The following is a 20,305-nucleotide window of genomic DNA, read 5'->3' on the forward strand; positions in this document are numbered from 1 at the left end:
TTTTAATCAGATTATTACTGATCGCTACTAATCTGTCACTTTGTCAACCATGAAGGTTCAGTGAGGTGAAGCAGCAGCATACAGTGCATGGAGGTGTTTAGTTGATTACCTTGTTGATTGATTAGTTAGTTGAGTAGGTAGTTAATTAGCTGGTTGGTTGGTTGGTTAGTCAGCTGGTTGATTGGTTGGTTGGTTGGTTAGTTAGCTGGTTAATTGGTTGGTTAGTCTGCTGGTTGATTGGTTGGTTGGTTTGTCAGCTGGTTGGTTGGTTGGTTAGTCAGCTGGTTGATTGGTTGGTTAGTTAGCGTTGGTTGGTTGGTTGGTTGAGTAAGTAGTTAATTAACTGGTTGATTGGTTTGGTAGTTAGCTTGGTAGGTAGTTAGCTGGTTGATTGGTTTGTTAGATAGCTGGTTGATTGGTTGGTTAGTCAGCTGGTTGATTGGTTGGTTAGTTAGCGTTGGTTGGTTGGTTGAGTAAGTAGTTAATTAACTGGTTGATTGGTTGGTTGAGTAGGTAGTTAGCTGGTTGATTGGTTTATTAGTCAGCTGTTTGATTGGTTGGTTAGTCAGCTGGTTGATTGGTTTGTTAGATAGCTGGTTGGTTGGTTGGTTGGTTGGTTAGTCACCTGGTTGATTGGTTGGTTAGTCAGCTGGTTGATTGGTTTGTTAGTTAGCTGGTTGATTGGTTGGTTAGATAGCTGGTTGATTGGTTGGTTGGTTGGTTAGTTAGCTGGTTGATTGGTTTGTTAGTCAGCTGGTTGATTGGTTGGTTAGTCAGCTGGTTGATTGGTTTGTTAGTTAGCTGGTTGATTGGTTGGTTAGATAGCTGGTTGATTGGTTGGTTAGATAGCTGGTTGATTGGTTGGGGGGGACCTTCTTGAAGGAATCTCTGTATACAGTATATACTATATATATACACTATGTGTGTATGTGTGTGTGTTATGTGTGAATACATGGAACAGCAGCCATACATTATATATTAGACTTTATGTATTTAAATTATACATTGGTGGCACAGTGTTGTGTTTGGGTAAACGTCCACTTTAAACCCCGGTGCATTCAAATGCAGCAGTGGATTGTGGTAAAAAATGAAAGATGCAGTGGGGCTGAGAGAAGTTGTGCCATTTACAAAAACAGCTTCTCTACGGCTTGGACTTTAATCACACAAACAGACGTTTCTCTGAATTACAACTTCGTTTCCAACACAAATATCAGAGTTTTGTGCCTCCTTTTCACCGTGTGTATTTATAAATGTATGAATGTATGTGATGATGAATAGAAACGACAGAAATAAGACGTGATGCTTTGACCAGAAGCTGCAGCTTCGTCTTCAGCAGCTCTTCCACGACAAGACAACTCTCTCAATACAACTTAACGTGACGGAGGAAGAAGAGCAAATGTTCAACAAGGTCAGAGCTGATTAAAACGTCGGTCTATAAGGGACGGATGAAAAACTTGTCTTTTTTTAATTACTTTTCTTTCTTTCTTTCTTTCTTTCTTTCTTTCTTTCTTTCTTTCTTTCTTTCTCTCCTCCCAGGTCACCTTGATGCTTTCGACTTCTTTTGGCAAACGCCTGAAATATTCAGTTTAGCCTCCGGCAATCGCCAGCCCCTCCCCCCAAATGTCTCTCTCTCTTTCTCCTCTCTCTCTGTCTGTCACTCACCCCCCCGCCCCCAAACTTCTTCTCCTCCTTCCTACTTTCTTCCTTTTCATATTTTCCTTTTTCATATTTTTGTGAACCTTCATCTCAAACTCCTCCTCCTCTCTTCATCTTCTCCCTTCATCCTCTTTCTTTCTTTCCCATCTTGCTGCTCATTGTATCGAAGAGATGCAGTAGCCGCAGGGTGTTTGTGTGTGTGTGCATGTGTGTGTGTGTGTGTGTGGCTTCAGGAGGTTATACAGTGGATCCAATGAGCACCTGGAGACCACTAACCATGATCATATCAATAAAAGGACATCTGCTCTACGGCGAAAAGGAACGAGTGAGAGGAGGAGAGGAGGAGGTGGAGGAGAGGAGGAGGTGGAGGAGGATGATGGAGAGAGTGTGTGTGAATGGGGGAGGAAACAGAGCAAGAGGAGGGGGTGAACAAAGAGGAGAGAGGATGACAGAGGGGGGGAAAGGATGAACAAAGGAGAGCAAGAGTATAAAGTGAGGGGAAGGTGATGGAGAGGAAATGAAAGGAGGAGGGGAGAAGAGGAGGAGGAGAAAAGGAAATGAAATTGGGGTGAATGAAATACAGTAAAAAAGGGGAGAAGGAGAGAGAGAGACAGGGAATGAGGAAAGAAAGAAAAGATGGAACCAGTGAAACAGGTACAAAGAAAAGAGGAGGAAAGAAAAAACCTGGTTGAATCAGCAGAAGGTGAATGAATGAGAATGAGGAGAAACGAAAGTGCGGGAGAGAAAAAAAAGACAAACAGTGAGAGAGGAGAAGAAGTAGAGAAAGGAGTGAATAGGAGAAGAGAAGAGGAATGGAAAAAGCAACATTGAGGGAGAACAAGTGAATAGGAAATGGATGAAGAGGAGCGGAGACGTGTTGCGTTCAGGTGTTCACCTTCTCTGCAGGTGTTGAACCTACTGCCCCCTGCTGTTCCCACACCCGAACTGACAACTGCCATGTTACGGATTCTCAGAAGTGCACTTGAACACAACATGAAATGAAAAAAACAAAAAAACAAGTTTTAACTTTAATTCAAACTAAAAAAAAAACCCTCATATTCAAATGTTGACAATGAAAAAATATACAAAGTTGTAAAGACGTTGTCGTGTTGTAGCTACAAACTAAATTGTCTAAAGTTTAGTTTTCATCAAGATGTTTCATTTGTTGTTTTCACACAAAAATAAACTCAGCATGAAGACAAAATAATTGTGAGTCTGGTGTTTGGTCTTTAGAGTGTCCGTTGATTCTTTGTTCCTTTTGTTAGTTGCATTAACAATGATAATGATGGGAATAATAAAAACACCTTTATGTATGAAACACCTTTCACTCACTAAGTGCTGCTCTGAGTGAAGAAGAAAACAAACAAATAACTGGAGCAAACATAAAAAAGCAACATAAAAAATACATCTAAAAAATCTAAAATAAAAAAAGAGAAAAGTTAGAAGATAAAAATAAATAAAACGCATATTTTCCCTGAGGTGGAGCAGGGAGAAGCAGCTTCATCCCTGAGTTTATGGATCAAAAGAGCAGCTGATCAGGAGCTCAGGGTGTTTGATGAGATCTGAAACTGATCAGAGATCTGTGAAGGTGATTAAAACACACGGAGCGAGTTAAGAGAAGCTATGACGATATCTTTTGAGAGAGTGGAGTTTATGGTGTTAAAATAAAACAATCACGTGTGTCAGAAAATCTGAATCCACAGAGAGAGAAGACTTCGAGGAAGTTTGTTGGATTTTTTCAGTGACACTTTCTCTGATTCTTTATTTCCAGACAAATGATGAAACTCTCTCACACTCACATGTTTTGCCACAGCTGCTGCCAGAAACACATTCACACCCTCCAGTCAAAGGATGTGAAGTTGTGGACAAAGTTTGCACAGAAATGTGTAGTGAGAGCTTCACATCTGGAAAATAGTTTCTCATAAATACTTTTATACTTAACTGTTTTGTAGCATAAACGCAGTCACCAAATGAAATGTTGATTTGAAATCGTGGCCCACCCACGTATGGAAGAGGCTGCAAAGGCTGCTGGGTCATTACTGCCGGCCGCCATATTGGACCAGTCACAGCTGTACTACGGTGGCCCTGAAGGCAAAGATACTCTACTACTATCAAGATACCCTATGACAAGTTGCTTCATTGATATGAAATGGTACAGCTACACTTCCTGTCTCCTAAAGTGGGCGTGGTCACCCGTCCCTCCACCTCGTGTTGTGAACGTGTGTGTGGTTTTATAAAAGTTGTCTGTAAAGGAAAGTTAGTTATTCATATTTTCTGATAACATTCAATATTTACACACCTAACAGTCATATTTAACATTACATAAAATTTGTTAGCATGGGCATTTGCAAATGTTAGTTGACGAGTGGTTTTCAAACTTTTAATTTGTGTCAAATTGACACAAATTAGACCACAGACCCCCATTGGACAAAATTTTGAAGCAAACACCAGAAATGCACAAATATTTGTTCTGAGACTGAGGAACATTACATTTTTAGTCAATGTACGTTCAAATTAGGGCCAATGGCGCAAATCTTTGGAAATATTAGCTATAGAGAAATTTCTGGGGAAAAGAATGGTACAATTTCTCCAAAAACATTTAAACTTTTCTAGAACAAGTGGTAAAAATTCTCAAAAAATATATTTAAAAAATCCAGAAAAAAAGTGGTAAGAAAAAAAAGGTAAAAAGTTTTCTTGAAAAAAAATGGTAAAATTGCTCAAAAACAATTCAAGAAAAAAGTGGTAAAATGAGTCCAATATTTACTTAAGTGACAATGGAGCAAAATAATCAACCATAATCTGAGCTAACATTCACATCTCCCATTGGAGTCAACAGACTCAAGACCTGCTGCTGCTGGTGGTCTCCTAAAAGGGGCGGAGTCATGGTCTGCTGGTCTCCTAAAGGGGGCGGAGTCATGGTCTGCTGGTCTCCTAAAGGGGGCGGAGTCATGGTATACTGGTCTCTTAAGGGGGCGGAGTCATGGTCTGCTGGTCTCCTAAAGGGGGCTGAGTCATGGCTTTCTCGTCTCCTAAAGGGGGCGGAGTCATGGTCTGTTGGTCTCCTAAAGGGGGCGGAGCCATGGTCTGCTGGTCTCCTAAAGGGGGCGGAGTCACGGTCTGCTGGTCTCCTAAAGGGGGCGGGGCCATGGTCTGCTGGTCTCCTAAAGGGGGCGGAGTCACGGTCTGCTGGTCTCCTAAAGGGGGCGGAGTCATGGAGAAACAGGAAACTGACTCATCATGGGGCGTCTTGGTTTGTAAACCATCTTTGCTGTCAAGAGAAGCACACAAAGACACAAACAAGGGCCCAATTCCAGTCCGACCCCTTATGGACTCACTGGCTTAGACCTTTCATTATCGGTGCATGTTGTTTTGAGTCGTCCCCTGTCCATCATCAAACTCATCAAATACACAATCCAACAACTCCATCGGGGGTTCAGGACCGGGACGGATTGGAGCTGGGCCTTCAGTTGTTCTTCTTCTTTTTGACTTTAGAAGTTGTGCAGACAGCTTCCTGTTAGTGGGTAGTTTGTGAGTTTGTTTGGTTTATTAGAACGTCAATATCACATGATTCACATGTTGTTAGCATTAGCATTAGCTCCTACCCCGGTCCGTCACTTCATTGTATCCTCTGGAAACACATACGTCTGAGTTCCTGCAGCACACGTGTTGTCAAACTAATGAAGTTGTTTTGTGACTTGCAGCAGGTTTAACCCTTCAAGGCCACCGTAGTTAGGGTTTCTGCTGCAGTTTGTGTGACTGATGAGTGAGTTGATCAGAGCTGAGGTTTATTGTTGAGTTGAGTTGTTTCTCAGCAGCAGCAGCAGTGTGTTGTGTGTTGCTCTGTGTGTTTTATTGGCCGTTTGTCAGTGTGAGTCTGATTTAATGAACTGCTCTCCCTCAGAGATTCAACACATCTCCTCCTCTGTTCCAACTTTACCAAAGATAAATCCTTCTCACACACACACACAGACAGATGGCATCATCATTATTGTTATTATTTATATCTATTTTTATTATTTGTATTATTATTATGATGATTTTTCTTTTTCTTTTGCCAAATTGGACGCTGTCTGTTTACATTCGTCCAGTTGGGATTCAAACACCTCGGCCGGCGTTTCTGTACATGATCAATCACAGCCGACAATCAGCCTGCCATCTTTTCACAGCACTCACAGTGTGTGTGAATGTGTGTGTGTGTGTGTGTGTGTGTGTGTGTGTGTGTGTGTGTGTGTGTGTGTGTGTGTGTGTGTGTGTGTGTTGGTCCTTTGTGTGCAGCCGATCGTCAGTGTGAGAAGATGTTGGAGGCTTTATTGGAATTGGGGGGTTGGGAAGGTGGTGGCCGTGATTTTTATCCTTTAAAGACACAGAGACGGAAAGAAAGAGAGAGATAGGGAGGGAGGGAGGGGGGAGGGGGTAAAGATGGCGGTGTGGAGAGGAGAAGGGGGGAGGTTGGGGGAGGAGGGGAGGTTTGGAGGCCGGGGTTGGATGGGTTTCAGAGGTGGAGAGAGTGTGGGGGGCGGGGCACGTGGAGGCGATGGGGGTATATATTATGTTTTATGGCGACGCTGGGACGCATAAATCACTGTTTCATTAAACGGCTTCAGTCTCCGAGCGCTGCCCCCTCTCCCCCAGGAAAATCCCTCTTTCTCTCTTTCTCCATCCCTCACTTTGTCCTCCAACCTTTCTCTGCTCTCTCCATCTAACACTTAAAGGGATAGTTCACCCAAAATTGAAATTGCACTCATTATTATCTACTCACTCTCATGTGGACTAAGGGCTGGGAGAAGTTTCAGAGTCCTCCGTGGCTTCTCTGAGTTACAGGGGGTCTCGGCGTAGCAGTGCATGTCCATATAACGGTTGCAAATGGATACCAACTGTCTTCATAAGAAAAAAAGACACACCAAAAAACATCCAAATACCTCCATGCTGCTCGTATGTAATGTCCGTCTTGTATTGAAGCCCAGAAATGTGAGATTGTCCCGAAAAAAATTAAACAAGTCTATATTTCAAGCTTGTTTTGTAGCAGAAGCTTCTCGAAGCTCCTCTTCCCAGTTCGTCCAAATTTGACGAACCGGGAAGAGGAGCTTCTCGAAGCTTCCGCTACAAACAAGCTAGAAATATAGACGTATCAAAAATTTTTCGGGACAATTTCGCATTTCGGGGCTTCAATACAAGACGGACATTACATATACACTGCAAAAACTCAAAATCTTACCAAGAATATTTGTCTCATTTCCAGTCAAAATGTCTCATTTCTAGTCAAAACAAATCTCATTATACTTAAAATAAGACTCATCACATAAAAAGTAGCTTGTTTTTAGACACTTTTTACTTCTTTCAAGCAGATTTTCACTTGAAATAAGTAGAAAAATCTGACAGTGGATCGAGTTTTTCTTTCTTATTACAAGCACAAACAACTTGCTTTCACTGGCAGATTTTTCTACTTATTTCAAGTGAAAATTGGTTTGAAACAAGTGAAAATGATCTAAAAATAAGTTAATTTTTAGGTGATGAGTCTTATTTTAAGTGGAAAGATGATTAGTTTTGACTAGAAATTAGACATTTTGACAAGAAATAAGACAAATATTCTTGGAAAGATTTTGAGTTTTTGCAGTGTATACAAGCAGCATGGAGGTATTTGGATGTTTTTTGGTGTGTCTTTTTGTTACGAAGACAGTTGGTATCCATTTGCAACCGTTAATATGGACATGCACTGCTACGCCGAGACCCCCTGTAACTCAGAGAAGCCACGGAGGACTCTGAAACTTCTCCCAGCCCTTAGTCCACATGAGGGGGAGTGGATAATGAGTGCAATTTCAATTTTGGGTGAACTATCCCCTTAAAAGTGGCCTTCCTCCCCTCCCTCCTCTATCACCACCTCTCTCTTTCTCTCTTCTCTCTCTCTGCCATCGCCCATCGACTCAGCCTGGACGCCAGACAAGCCGTGACACAATGAGGTTGTAAGGTCAGAGCAACACGAGGAAGAAAAACCAGCAGTGTCAAGGTTGAAGAGAGAGAAACAACGGAGGAGGAGAAACAGCTCTTTATTTCAATAAATAGGAAAAAGAAGCAACTACAGGACGTCTCTTCTCCTCTCCTCCTCTCGGCCCAGACGTCCGACATGAGCTCACGTCTTTTCTCTTTTTCTTTTTTTTGCAAAAGTCCCATGAATGAAACAGAAACTTTTCCTTTTTTTTCTTTTTGTTTCTTTCTTTCTTTGTTTTTTTCTTTTCTTGTTGTAGTTTTTTGGCAACTGAAGACAAAGGATTTTCTACAGTCTACAGAAGATACAGAGACAAACAGCATCTCAACATAGAAAAATACTATGACACAAATCAAACGCATTATATATATTACAATCTGTTAGGCTGTTACTGTGTGTAGATGTATTGCAGTTATAATAATTATAATAATAATATTATTAAAAGCTACATTAGTTTAATTCTGATTCATGACACAAATCATGAAAACAAAACAAAAAACAAAAACTCAAAGGCTAAAAAAACCCAAAAACAAATAAAAAACATGTTAAAACTTAATATCATTATTACACACTTCTTTTTATTTTAGTTTCACATCCATATAAATTACATGTCATCATTATATAAAAGCTACATTTTCTGTTTCTGTGTGGCGTTCGTACGATGCGTTCACTGGCTCTTCTGACAAATGGGAGAGGAAGCGTTTGATCGGGACAAACACACTGCGTCATCACATCATGAAGCTCGTTAGGACGGGGGACGGCGTCGTCGTGTTGTTGTTGTTGGAGGCGTCACACACACACACACACACACACGTTTCTACTTCTATACTTGTGAGGACCAGGATTTATTTATATTCAGGAAACTTTTAGTTTTACTTAACAAGACTCTGGTTTTAGCTGGTTTACTATGAATCGTGAAAACGTAATTATTATTCAAACGATGCCAGCAGGACCATCGTTGTTGCATCTTTGGTGGAAAATCACATTGACATTCATTTTCTACCAAATAAACATTATTGTTATAAGGTAATTTCATATAAATAATAAATGTTATGAGCAAAAAAGTCAAATATTTTCTAGAATTGTCAGAATTTGGTGCTTTTCTCTGTCAAATGTGATTTTTAAACTGAATTTTATTTGGGTTTCGGACGAACGGTCCAACAAAACAGGACACCTGAAGGCAACGTCAGGATTGTGGGATATTATTTCTACAGTTTTCTGACATTTTACAGGAGGAAATGTATGGAGGCACATTAGTGTCTTTATTATTCAATCAAAAACATGTTTGAATGCAAAATAATATTTGAGACCCAAAAAAATGCGTTTGAACACTTCTTAAGTTCTTAATTGATTGCATCAACATTTTTTGATTGAATAATAAAGACACAAATATCCTACCCTTAATATGGCCCAAATACAAAAACAAGACGACTTAAATCCAAAAAAGTTATTTTCAATCAAATAATAACTCACCTCAATCAAAAAGAAAACTTTTCAATCAAAGAAAAAAAGTGCTTGAATGCATTTAAAAATTTTTTTTTTTGCATTCAAACACTTTTTTTCTTTGATTGAAATGTTTTGTTTATTTTTTGATTGAAGTGAAGTTTGTTTTGATTGAAAATATCTTTTTCAATTGAAGTGAAATTTTGTGGGATTGAATAACAAAGACACAAATGTACCTCCATAGGAATGAATCATAATCGGCCTATTTTTAATCCACATTGACAAATAATTTGAGAACAACAACACTAATGTGATGTGATGATTATTGATTATATACGTAACTCAAACAGGTTCCAGCTCTTTGCCCATTGAATCCAATGGAAGCACAACAGAGCGGGAACATTTCTAAAAAAAAGATGGACTCACACTGAAATGATTTTGTAAAAATTTGGAGCAGCAAATTTAACCAAAATAAAAATAGATTAAAACTGAAAATATCCAGATTGAAACCAGGAAATGTCTTTACAATACGACGTCTGATGATTTGATCTTAATCGAGTCTGAACAAAAACGACGTCGCTGTCAAGGTTGAACGGTCCTCACAAAGAAAGCACACACACACACACACGCACACACACACTCCCACCCCCCCTTGCCTTGCTGCTGCTCCAGTCTAAAGTGGGAGGAAGGGCGGCGGTGATGATGGCGTCGTCGTCGTCGTCAGCAGCAGCAGCAGCAGCGATGTGAGCGAGTCTCGACCCCTCAGTTGTCCCCTGTGAACTCTGTGACCTTTGACCTTTGGGCCGTGTTGCTGTCATGTCGGAGGAAGTCGCCCCCCCACCCCAACGTCCGTTTCTATTTATGAATATCAGATGAAGCGTTTGTTTGTTCGGTTTCACCGTCTGAGGTCGTTAATGAGCGCTGTGATCGTCATGGTGACTGACAGGGTTTGAACTCAGCAGCTTCTTTTGTCATCAGATCTGCTTAGAAAACTTTATTCAAATTTGTCGACTGAACAGATTTTAGACCTGTACGACAGCGGAGTATTAGGGCCACAATGAGAAAAAAAACATTTTTGTACATATTTCGAGAATAAAGTCACAATTTTATGAGAAAAATCTTAATTTTACAGGAATCAAGTCATAATTTACGTTTGGTGAAGTTGTACTTCAGTCTACGTTTCACAAACAAGGAGATACTTAATCTTTTGGCACATCAGCACCACGTTGTCGTCAGTATTAGGACTTTGAAAATAATATGCATCTATTCCGCAACATTTTGGCAGAATCCCTATAGTCATAGCAGTAGGTTTGTTACCTTTAATTGTCGGTGCAAGCTGTTTTTAGAACGGCGGAGCAGAGCCGCGAGCTGCTCAGAGCTACGCTACGGAGGCTCATGGGATTTCTTGGTTTCCCTCATCAAACTCATCAAATACACAATCCAACAACTCCACAACGCTCTGGTGGACAAGTTGTGACCTGCACATTCACCACGCTATGAGATAATAACACAACGTTACCAGACAGAGTTGTTTTAGAGGGAAATTCATGCAAAACCGCTGATGCGCGTTGCCTTCAGGGACAGTTTTTCATCAAGCAGTCTCTGCATTTTCCTCTAAAACAACTCTGTCTGGTAACGTTGTGTTATTATCTCATAGCGTGGTGAATGTGCAGATCACAACTTGTCCACCAGAGCGTTTTGGAGTTGTTGGATTGTGTATTTGATGAGTTTGATGAGGGAAACCAAGAAATCCCATTAGCCTCTGTAGCGTAGCTCTGAGCAGCTCGCAGCTCTGCTCCGCCGTTCTAAAAACATCTTGCACCGACAATTAAAGGTAACGAACCTACTGCTATGACTATAGGGATTATGGCAATGGGCCAATTTGCCAAAATGTTGAACTATCCCTTTAACAGAACCAGAACGGCCTTCAATATCCACTTACTGGTAAAATTACGGCTAAAAAAAACTGTTTTTCTCAACGTGGCCCTAACAAACTCAGTGACTTTGTAGGTTTAAATTTGACCACGTCCTCATGTTCAGATCAGTTTTTTTCTTTTAAAGATGTGGAGCATGATGGTTTCAACCTGTGATTATTATTTCTGTACTTCTGTGTCAACTCTTTTTGTGTCGTTTTCTTGCTTTAAAAGGACTTCAATCTTATTTAACACTCAGCAGCGGCCGTGTGTTAGAAGCAGCAGGAAACACCTGCGCTGTGACGTCTGACAGGTGAGGCCGATGTCAAATCCGACTGTGAAGCCTTTTCATCCCCCGCCGGCTCAGATTAGTACCTTTTGTTCGTTAGTCGCAGCGCCCAAACCGGCCTCCCGTCAGAACAAAAAAAAAACGAGTATTTAACAATGAAGCTGCTGCAGTTAGAGCGGTTAGTGCGGCGAAGCTCTCCACCTGCGGCAGGTGAGGAAGAGGAGGAGGAGGAGGAGGAAGGAGCAAGATGACGATGAGGTTGACTCGTTGATTTCATGTCTCAGGAGGGAAGAACTGTCTTTATGTTCCAAAAAAACGGCGTCTGTGTGCAAAAAACACACAAAAAAACACGGAGAAAATGTCTGTCCGTCAGTGATAGGATCCCTACAGTGTGTGTACCTCTTCAGCTTGGTGTGTGTGTTGTGTGTGTGTGTGTGTTGTGTTGTGTGTGTGTGTGTGTGTGCGCACCCCGTCACGCCGGCGGTGCTACACACACTCCTTGCAGCCGCACTCCACCGGCTTCTCCACGTCCTGCGTGAACGAGGTCCCGTCGTCGCACTCGAAGGCGAGCCGCCGGCGTCGGACCCTCAGCGGGGCGCAGCAGGAAGCCCTGGTGGTAGTCGTGGTGGCGGCGGCAGCGGCGGCCGACGCCATGGCGACGGTGGCGTCCCGCTCGGCTCGGGTCGCCGCATCGCACCGACCCCGACACTCCACCCAGGAGAACGGTTTGGACGTCTGGCAGAGGACGGTGCCGCGCTGCAGCCGGTGGTAATCTCTGACCGGATCGCCTCTGCAGGGGGAATCTGTGGGAGGAGACACGGTGATTGATTATTGATTATAGCTCCAGGTTCTGTATCAATACAGTCCTCAGTTCACAGAGAAATGCACACAGCCTGTATTCAGAAACTGAGCCTTAAAGGTACATTGTGTAGGAATTACTCCCATCTAGTGTTCCAGTTGTATAACCAATAGGGCTGGGACGATATGCTTTTCTCCCGATTCGATTCTTCTACGATTTTTTGGATGGCGATTCGATTTAAATTGCGATTCTACGATATTGCCGATTCTCTCGATTTTTAGTCTGCATTTTTAACATTTATCTGCACACAAATACTGTAGGAGCCTATAAATGAACATACTCCATTATAAAGTGAACTTAAACCCTTTTCAAAACCTGTACTCTCTGTATGTAAAAAAAGGCGAACAAATGCACATTGCAGAATATTTAAAACCACCCCCCCAAAAAAAGATCCCCCAAAAATGTTTTTTTCAACAACAAAAAAAAGATTTTTCAAAAAAAAAAAATCGATTTAAAAATCGTCAAAAAAGATATCGCGATATTTATGTAAATAGATTTTTTCTCCCACCCCTAATAACCAAGCAACTCAATCGTATTTTTCATGCTGCATTCACGTGAAATTGGGCAGATGGCAGACGGACGACAGCCGCTGCACGTAACGGCATAAACAAGCCTCTATGTAAACAAGTGGTCCGTCAGCACGAGGCAAAACAATACACGTGACAATATGTTGTCATGGTGATGTGGTATTGTTTACCTGACCCACGTTTTACCGGCTTTCTCTCGACTTCTGTGACTAAAATGACATCTGGTTTGTTACCAGCGGCCGTCTGCCCGACTGCAGGTGAATGCAGCATCAGTGTAACCAATGATTGATTAATAGATAGATAGATAGATAGATAGATAGATAGATAGATAGATAGATAGATAGATAGATAGATAGATAGATAGATAGATAGATAGATAGATAGATAGATAGATAGATAGATAGATAGAAAGAAAGAAAGAGACAGAGAGAAGGGGGTCGATTAATAGATAGATCGATAGATAGATAGATAGATAGATAGATAGACAGATAGACAGATAGATAGATAGATAGATAGATAGATAGATAGATAGATAGATAGATAGATAGATAGATAGATAGATACCCGTGTCACAGTTGTCTCCGCTGTATCCCGGCTCACAGACGCAGCGTTCTCCTCCTCCCTCCGTCTCCTGACACTGTCCATGAACGCACCGCAGACTCTGACACACGTCCACCGCTGCTGCTGCCGCCGCTGCCGCCGCCGCCGGCTCCCCCGGCAGGTTGCACAGGGCGCCACGGTAACCCAGCTCGCAGTCGCAGCGGTACGTTTGCGCATCCAGCACCACGCAAACGCCGTTCACACACCTGTAGGTAAAACAAAAAATGGAAACATTTCCAGGGTATCCACCTTTCTCCGAAAGGTCAAAAACGTAAGCCTGTTTTGCCGGTTTTGCTCTTCCGGTGGAATTTTATGTTTCACGTTTAGATTAGCTGGGCTAACCGTTAGCTGTTAGCCGTTAGCAGTGTCAATAAACAATAACTCAATAAATGGCCCATGAAAAAAATTATTTTCCAGCGGATATCCTAGTTACAACATGACTGAGCTGGCTGGAGTAGTTTCATGTTGTGTCCGACAACGGGAGGGTTTTTACAGCTGACGTCCTGATGTTAGTTTGCTGCTGCTGTTAGCTGTCAGCAGCAGCAAAGCTAACAACTACGACAACTATGACTAATTACAAAAACGTTCACACAGAAATAGTAATGTTTGTTCAGTAATTCGTTTTATAGACTTAACAAACATCAGATTAAGTCACAACGGTTTTGGCAGCCCAGAGCCCCCACATTTGGTACCTACACCGGTGGCTAACGCTACCAGTTAGCCGCTTGCTAGAATGCTACTAAAACCGACTTGTGATGCAATGGATCATGGGAAAATAAAGTGGTGGATATACAGGAATCTTAAAGTTAATTTTAATACCTTTTTAAGACTTTTTCAAGACCTTTTCAATATTTTTCAATACCTCACCGCCACTTCAAGCTGTAACCATTTACATCAGTGACACTTTTAACTTAACAGTTTCAGTTTGTGATAAAGACTATAGACCACTATGATGCTACAGAATTCAAAATAGGCTGGGATAATAAATCAAAGGCAAAAGTTTATAAAAACATTTAAAAAAAACATTGCTCCACTCTCAAAAAACAAAAACAACAATCTTCTTTTCTTCTTTATGTACTGGTTCATCTTTGTTTTTTAATAAAATGAATAAATTCACACACTTTCACAATGTTTTTTAGGACTCAAACTCTTGGACAGCTAATTCAGAAAAAAATACCTTCAAAATTTAAGACTTTATAAAGTCGTGAAAAGACTTTTTAATACTTTTTAAGGGTCTTAATTTTCCCAAAATTGATTTACCACCTTTTAATACTATTCAAGATACCCTGTCATACCCTGTCATTTCTAAAGGAGGCGTGGAAGCTTTTACTGTGAAGGAGCAGTGACATCTGTGCAGAGAGAGAAGGCGGATTTCAAAGTAAAGTGCACAATTTGCCTCTAAATGCCACAACAACACTCACTTGCTGCCTTCACACGGAGAGACGCCCGTTGCTGTGGTGACAACATCCAGTCCGGAGAGGCCTCCCGCCATTGGCTGGTCGCAGTGTTGCCCCGCCCACCCGGGCTGACAGACACACTGAGGTCCCTGCGAGGAAGAAAACACATGTTTACTCCTTCACTCTGTCCTTTATCCAGCTGAAGAAAAAAACCCATAATACATGTTTACACAGGACGACGGAGAAGATCTGTAACCTTCTCCTCTATTCTGTCCCTCAAAGATTCATTTATTTCCCCGCTGTTGCAGAACGTATCAGGAGAATAGAAAGCCCTCGCTGTGAGAAAATAAAATATATGTTCAAGTGTCGTTCACTCCTGCTACCTGGCCTTAAACCGTCTCTCCACCATTCAGACGTTAGAGGCAAGAAAAAATAATCTGACAGTCGTGTGGAGTTCAGGGACGACCGGGAACAAGAAGTGAAAAGGAAGAACGGACGTGATTGTTCGGCTCCTTGAGGAAGCTGCTTCGCCTCGACGGCTGAAGATGGTGAAGAAGATCCACTTCCTGAGACAAACTCACCGACACTGGAACAACTTTAGGGTCAGACTGGCTTTGTTCAGCGCTGAAGCTTAAAGGAAACTTGACTCGTTTTGATTCTTGAAGAGGAAGAGAAAACTCTGGTATTTAACCCTTCAGAGTCTCTGTGGTAGTTTCTTCTGTATTTCTCTCGCTTGGTCTCCTTGTGTATTTAAAGGGATACAGTAGTTCACCCAAAATTGAAATTTCACTCATTATCTACTCACCCCCATGTGGACTAAGGGCTGGGAGAAGTTTCAGAGTCCTCCGTGGCTTCTCTGAGTTACAGGGGGTCTCGGCGTAGCAGTGCATGTCCATATATCGGTTGCAAATGGATACAAACTGTCTTCGTAACAAAAAGACACACCAAGAAACATCCAAATACCTCCATGCTGCTCGTATGTAATGTCCGTCTTGTATCGAAGCCCCGAAATGCCCCCGAAAAAAATTAAATAAGTCTATATTTCAAGCTTGTTTTGTAGTGGCAGCTCCTCTTCCCGGTTCGTCCAAATTTGGACGAACTGGGAAGAGGAGCTTCCAGAAGCTTCCGCTACAAACAAGCTTGAAATATAGACTTATTTAATTTTTTTTCGGGGCTTCAATACAAGACGGACATTACATACGAGCAGCATGGAGGTATTTGGATGTTTTTTGATGTGTCTTTTTGTTACGAAGACAGTTGGTATCCATTTGCAACCGTTATATGGACATGCACTGATACGCCGAGACCCCCTGTAACTCAGAGAAGCCACGGAGGACTCTGAAACTTCTCCCAGCCCTTAGCCGAAATTTCAATTTTGGGTGAACTATCCCTTTTAATGCTTGTTAAACCTTTTTTTCAGGACAACCTGGGATTTCAGGATATTCACTCTGTCCTGGTGTTGTCATGTGAATGTAGAAACAAGTCATGTGATCAGAAAGGAACATAAAAAACTGAAAAAACATTTCACATATTTGGTGGAAACGCACAGAAATTATTATAAACTTCTTTTTTGACACTTTGGAACCTTTAATTTGTGCAAAATGGCCGTAAATGCAAAAGTGGGGGTGTCTGGTTTTTGCACTAAGGAGTGGTTTTGGTGAAAAACTAATGCTTGAAATCAACTCAGAATCATGAAAAACCCCTAGTTTGACCCCTCACAAGTTACTTAAGCCCAAATTTAACATTTGGGAATGTTCAAAAATCCAGTTACGAATACCCCAACTTTGAGCAAATTTTTAGGAGGTTTCCCACGGGAGTTGAATTTCAACATTTTAAGACATGATATTACACACCTTCACAAACACATTTGTGAAGAAATCTTTTGGTAAGGATTTAGTTCCCAGATTGGTCATATATCTGCTAAAATGCCTACTAACTATATAACTGTTGTTTGAGGTCTTGGGGATTAGGGGGAAAAGAGTGGTGGTAAAAGACGCCTGACTAGAAAATCTGGTGAATAATAATAAAATAAAATAATAAAACTTTGTGATACATGTGGATGAAACCCCAGTGTGTCTCCCACCTGTGCGGCGTTGGGCTGGCAGACCCCGTGGAGGCAGTAGAGTCTGCGACAGGCCTGGCAGCCCGGCACCACGCCGGCCTTCATGTGGCCGCGGGTGAAGTCCTGCAGCTCGTGGTTGATGTACAGGTTCCTGATGCAGCCGTGGAAACTGGACGTGTTGAGGGTCGGCGAGGAGAGACCCAGGGAGGCCGGCATCACCTCCTCTGGCATTCCTACACACACACACACACATACACACACACACACACACACACACACACACACACACACACACACACACACACACACACACACACACACACACACACACACACACACACACACACACACACACACAGGTGTCACAGTTTGACCTCTGAACACTTACAGGACAATTCTGGGCAAATTCAACTCGGGGCTGTATTTTCCTGACATTTTAGGTCTAAAAGAAGGAATCTGAAGATTTTCAGTTTAATTGCTCACTGCAAAAACTCAATATCTTACCAAGAATATTTGTCCTATCTCTAGTCAAAACAAATCATCGCATCAAAAAGTAGCTTGTTTTTAGACACTTTTTACTTCTTTCAAGCATATATCTTATTACAAGCACAAAAAACTTAATTTCACTGTCAGATTTTTCTACTTATTTCAAGTGAAAATTAGTTTGAAACAAGTGAAAATTATCTGAAAACAAGTTAATTTTTAGGCGATGAGTCTTATTTAAAGTGGAAAGAGATTAGTTTTGACTAGAAATGAGACATTTTGACAAGAAATAAGAGAAATATTCTTGGAAAGATTTTGAGTTTTTGCAGTGCTCCTGTTTTGCGGTAGTTGCGTCTGTCCCCGCATCGCCACGGCAGCGATGAATGGGAGTGGATGTAAGTTCCGCTGCTTAGACTGTTTACATCCCTCAAAGCTGCAATTTTTTTCCACAGACAGCGTCAGATGGCTACTCAAACATGCACCGAGAAGTTTATTTACTGTAAAACTCGATCTAATTCAAAGTCTCGTGCTCGGTGTGTTCAGGAGCAGTGGGAAGCTCCCGTTTGGGTCATAAACACAGGAATATCAACTCTTGACTTGCTTGAAGTAAATAAACTTCTCGGTGCATGTTTGAGTAGCCATCTGACGCTGTCTGTGGAAAAAAATTGCGACTTTGAGGGATGTAAACAGTCTAAGCAGCAGAACTTCCATCCGCTCCCATTCATCGCTGCCGTGGCGACGCGGGGACAGACACAACTACCGCAAAACAGGAGCGATTAAACTGAAAATCTTCAGATTCCTTCTTTATTATTATTATTATCCTTTAACATCCATGACGTGACGTGACTGGAGGTCTGAGGCGTCCTCACCTCCCACGTACAGCGGGGCCTCCCCGGCCCCCAGCTGGCTGCGGCCCTGGCTGTCCAGAGTCGTGGGCTCTCCTCCGTCCACAGACAGGTTCACCATCCGGTTGAAGGTCACCAGCTCCACGGTGTGGAAACGCCCGTCGTTCACCGTCTCCGTGCTGGAAGATACAGTATGTGTTAGATGTGTCATAATTACAGTGTGAAGTCTTTCTGAGATCACTGTGACCTTTAAACGGATAGTTCAACATTTTGTCAAATTGGCCCATTGCCATAATCCCTATAGTCATAGCAGTAGGTTCGTTACCTTTAATTGTCGGTGCAAGCTATTTTTAGAACGGCGGAGCAGAGCCGCGAGCTGCTCAGAGCTACGCTACGGAGGCTCATGGGATTTCTTGGTTTCCCTCATCAAACTCATCAAATACACAATCCAACAACTCCACAACGCTCTGGTGGACAAGTTGTGACCTGCACATTCACCACGCTATGAGATAATAACACAACGTTACCAGACAGAGTTGTTTTAGAGGGAAATTCATGCAAAACCACTGATGCACGTTGCCTTCAGGGACAGTTTTCATCAAGCAGTCTCTGTGTTTACCTCTAAAACAACTCTGTCTGGTAACGTTGTGTTATTATCTCATAGCGTGGTGAATGTGCAGGTCACAACTTGTCCACCAGAGCGTTTTGGAGTTGTTGGATTGTGTATTTGATGAGTTTGATGAGGGAAACCAAGAAATCCCATTAGCCTCCGTAGCGTAGCTCTGAGCAGCTCGCGGCTCTGCTCCGCCGTTCTAAAAATAGCTTGCACTGACAATTAAAGGTAACAAACCTACTGCTATGACTATAGGGATTATAGCAATGGGCCAGTTTGCCAAAAATGTTGAACTATCCCTTTAAGCTTTACCTTTCAACCCCCATATCTAATCAGTTCATCTTCGAGTCGTACTGAATGTTTGTACCAGATGTGAAGAGCTTCTGCTGCTCTGAGCATCAGGGGGCGGGGCCATGAAAAGAGGGAGGGGCTGGTGGTGGCGACAGGAACTATGATCATTATCTGGATTTAAAATTTGTATTCAGTCTCTGACCTCTAAACGCTGTGTCTCTTCTCCTTTGTTCACCTGTAACACTTGACATAGTAACACAAACGACTCCGGACTGTGTTTTTCTTTCAGGTCTGAAACGCACTGCGACACCTCTTCAACTAAAACTGAAGACAACAGACGTAAAGAGCAAAAAAAAACAAAAAAAAAACGCCACTTCAAACTGAAACGGTCGATGGTAAATGGCTTCATTTGTGTCGCCCCCTTTTATCTGTGTCACTTTACAATTTGTCTGTCAAACACACAAACACACACAAGCAATTTGGGGTTCAGTGTCTGGACCACAGACACTTTGACAGAAGGAGCTGGTGATCAAACACTAACCCTGTTATCAGCGGCGGCGGCTCGGCCCGGTATTGGTGTCGAACAGACGACGGTGTGTTTTTGATTTCAGCTAAAATGTGTCTGTGGCGAGAAAATGTCAAGTAATTTGTCTGGTGAGATTCTTTTTGATTTAGATCCTATTTTTTTCCAGGTTCAGACAGAATTTTCAGAGGCAGAGTTCTTACAAAAAAACAAAAAAAACAAACATCTTAGACATGAAATATATAAATATTTTACCTTCTTTTCTTAAAGGTATACAGTAGTATGTAGGAATTCCCCCCATCTAGCGGTGCGGTTGCATATCTGAACGTATTCTTGATGTTGCATTCACGTGAAATCGAGCAGACGTCAGACAGACAACAGACGCTGCATGTAACAGGATAAACAAGCGTCTATGTAAACAAGTGGTCCGCCAGCACGAGGAAAAACAATACAGGCGTGACAATATGTTGTCATGGTGATGTGGTATTGTTTACCTGACCCACGTTTTACCGTCTTTCTCTCGTCGAGTAAAATGACATCAGGATGGTTTGCTGACTGCACCTGAATGCAACACCAGTGCCTCCGTCCTTCCTCACACAGTGAAATACGTATTTATGAAAGCAATATTTGATTTTTGCTAATAAAAAGCCAAATAAGTTACATACTGGGGCTTTAAATGGAGAAAAAAACCTGTTGGGTTGAAAAAAACACTTGTTATATTTCTATAGCTAGGGATGCACCTATTCGGCTTTTTCAGTCCCGATACCTGGGCTGAGCGCAACGGCTGATACCCGATACCGATCCAATACCATTGGTATTGC

The 20,305-nt window shown here is 42.0% G+C and overlaps 1 protein-coding gene across 1 annotated transcript in view; it reads right to left on the reverse strand.

The window, feature by feature from the left end:
• Nucleotides 1-11,564: 11,564 nt before the first annotated feature.
• Nucleotides 11,565-20,305, reverse strand: part of LOC146992385 (slit homolog 1 protein-like) — a 127,174-nt gene continuing 118,433 nt past the window's right edge. The window contains exons 34-38 of the mRNA XM_085785906.1: nucleotides 18,082-18,236; nucleotides 16,751-16,962; nucleotides 14,692-14,816; nucleotides 13,235-13,476; nucleotides 11,565-12,087 (exon numbers count right to left, since the gene is read on the reverse strand). Of these exons, the coding sequence (XP_085642032.1) occupies nucleotides 11,771-12,087; nucleotides 13,235-13,476; nucleotides 14,692-14,816; nucleotides 16,751-16,962; nucleotides 18,082-18,236 (1,051 nt within the window). The 3' untranslated portion in view covers nucleotides 11,565-11,770. The remainder of the gene's footprint in view (nucleotides 12,088-13,234; nucleotides 13,477-14,691; nucleotides 14,817-16,750; nucleotides 16,963-18,081; nucleotides 18,237-20,305) is intronic.

This window comes from Trachurus japonicus, chromosome 1 (genome assembly GCF_045865225.1).
Source record: "Trachurus japonicus isolate A0001 chromosome 1, Traja_1.0".
In the NCBI taxonomy this organism is placed as follows: Eukaryota; Metazoa; Chordata; class Actinopteri; order Carangiformes; family Carangidae; genus Trachurus; species Trachurus japonicus.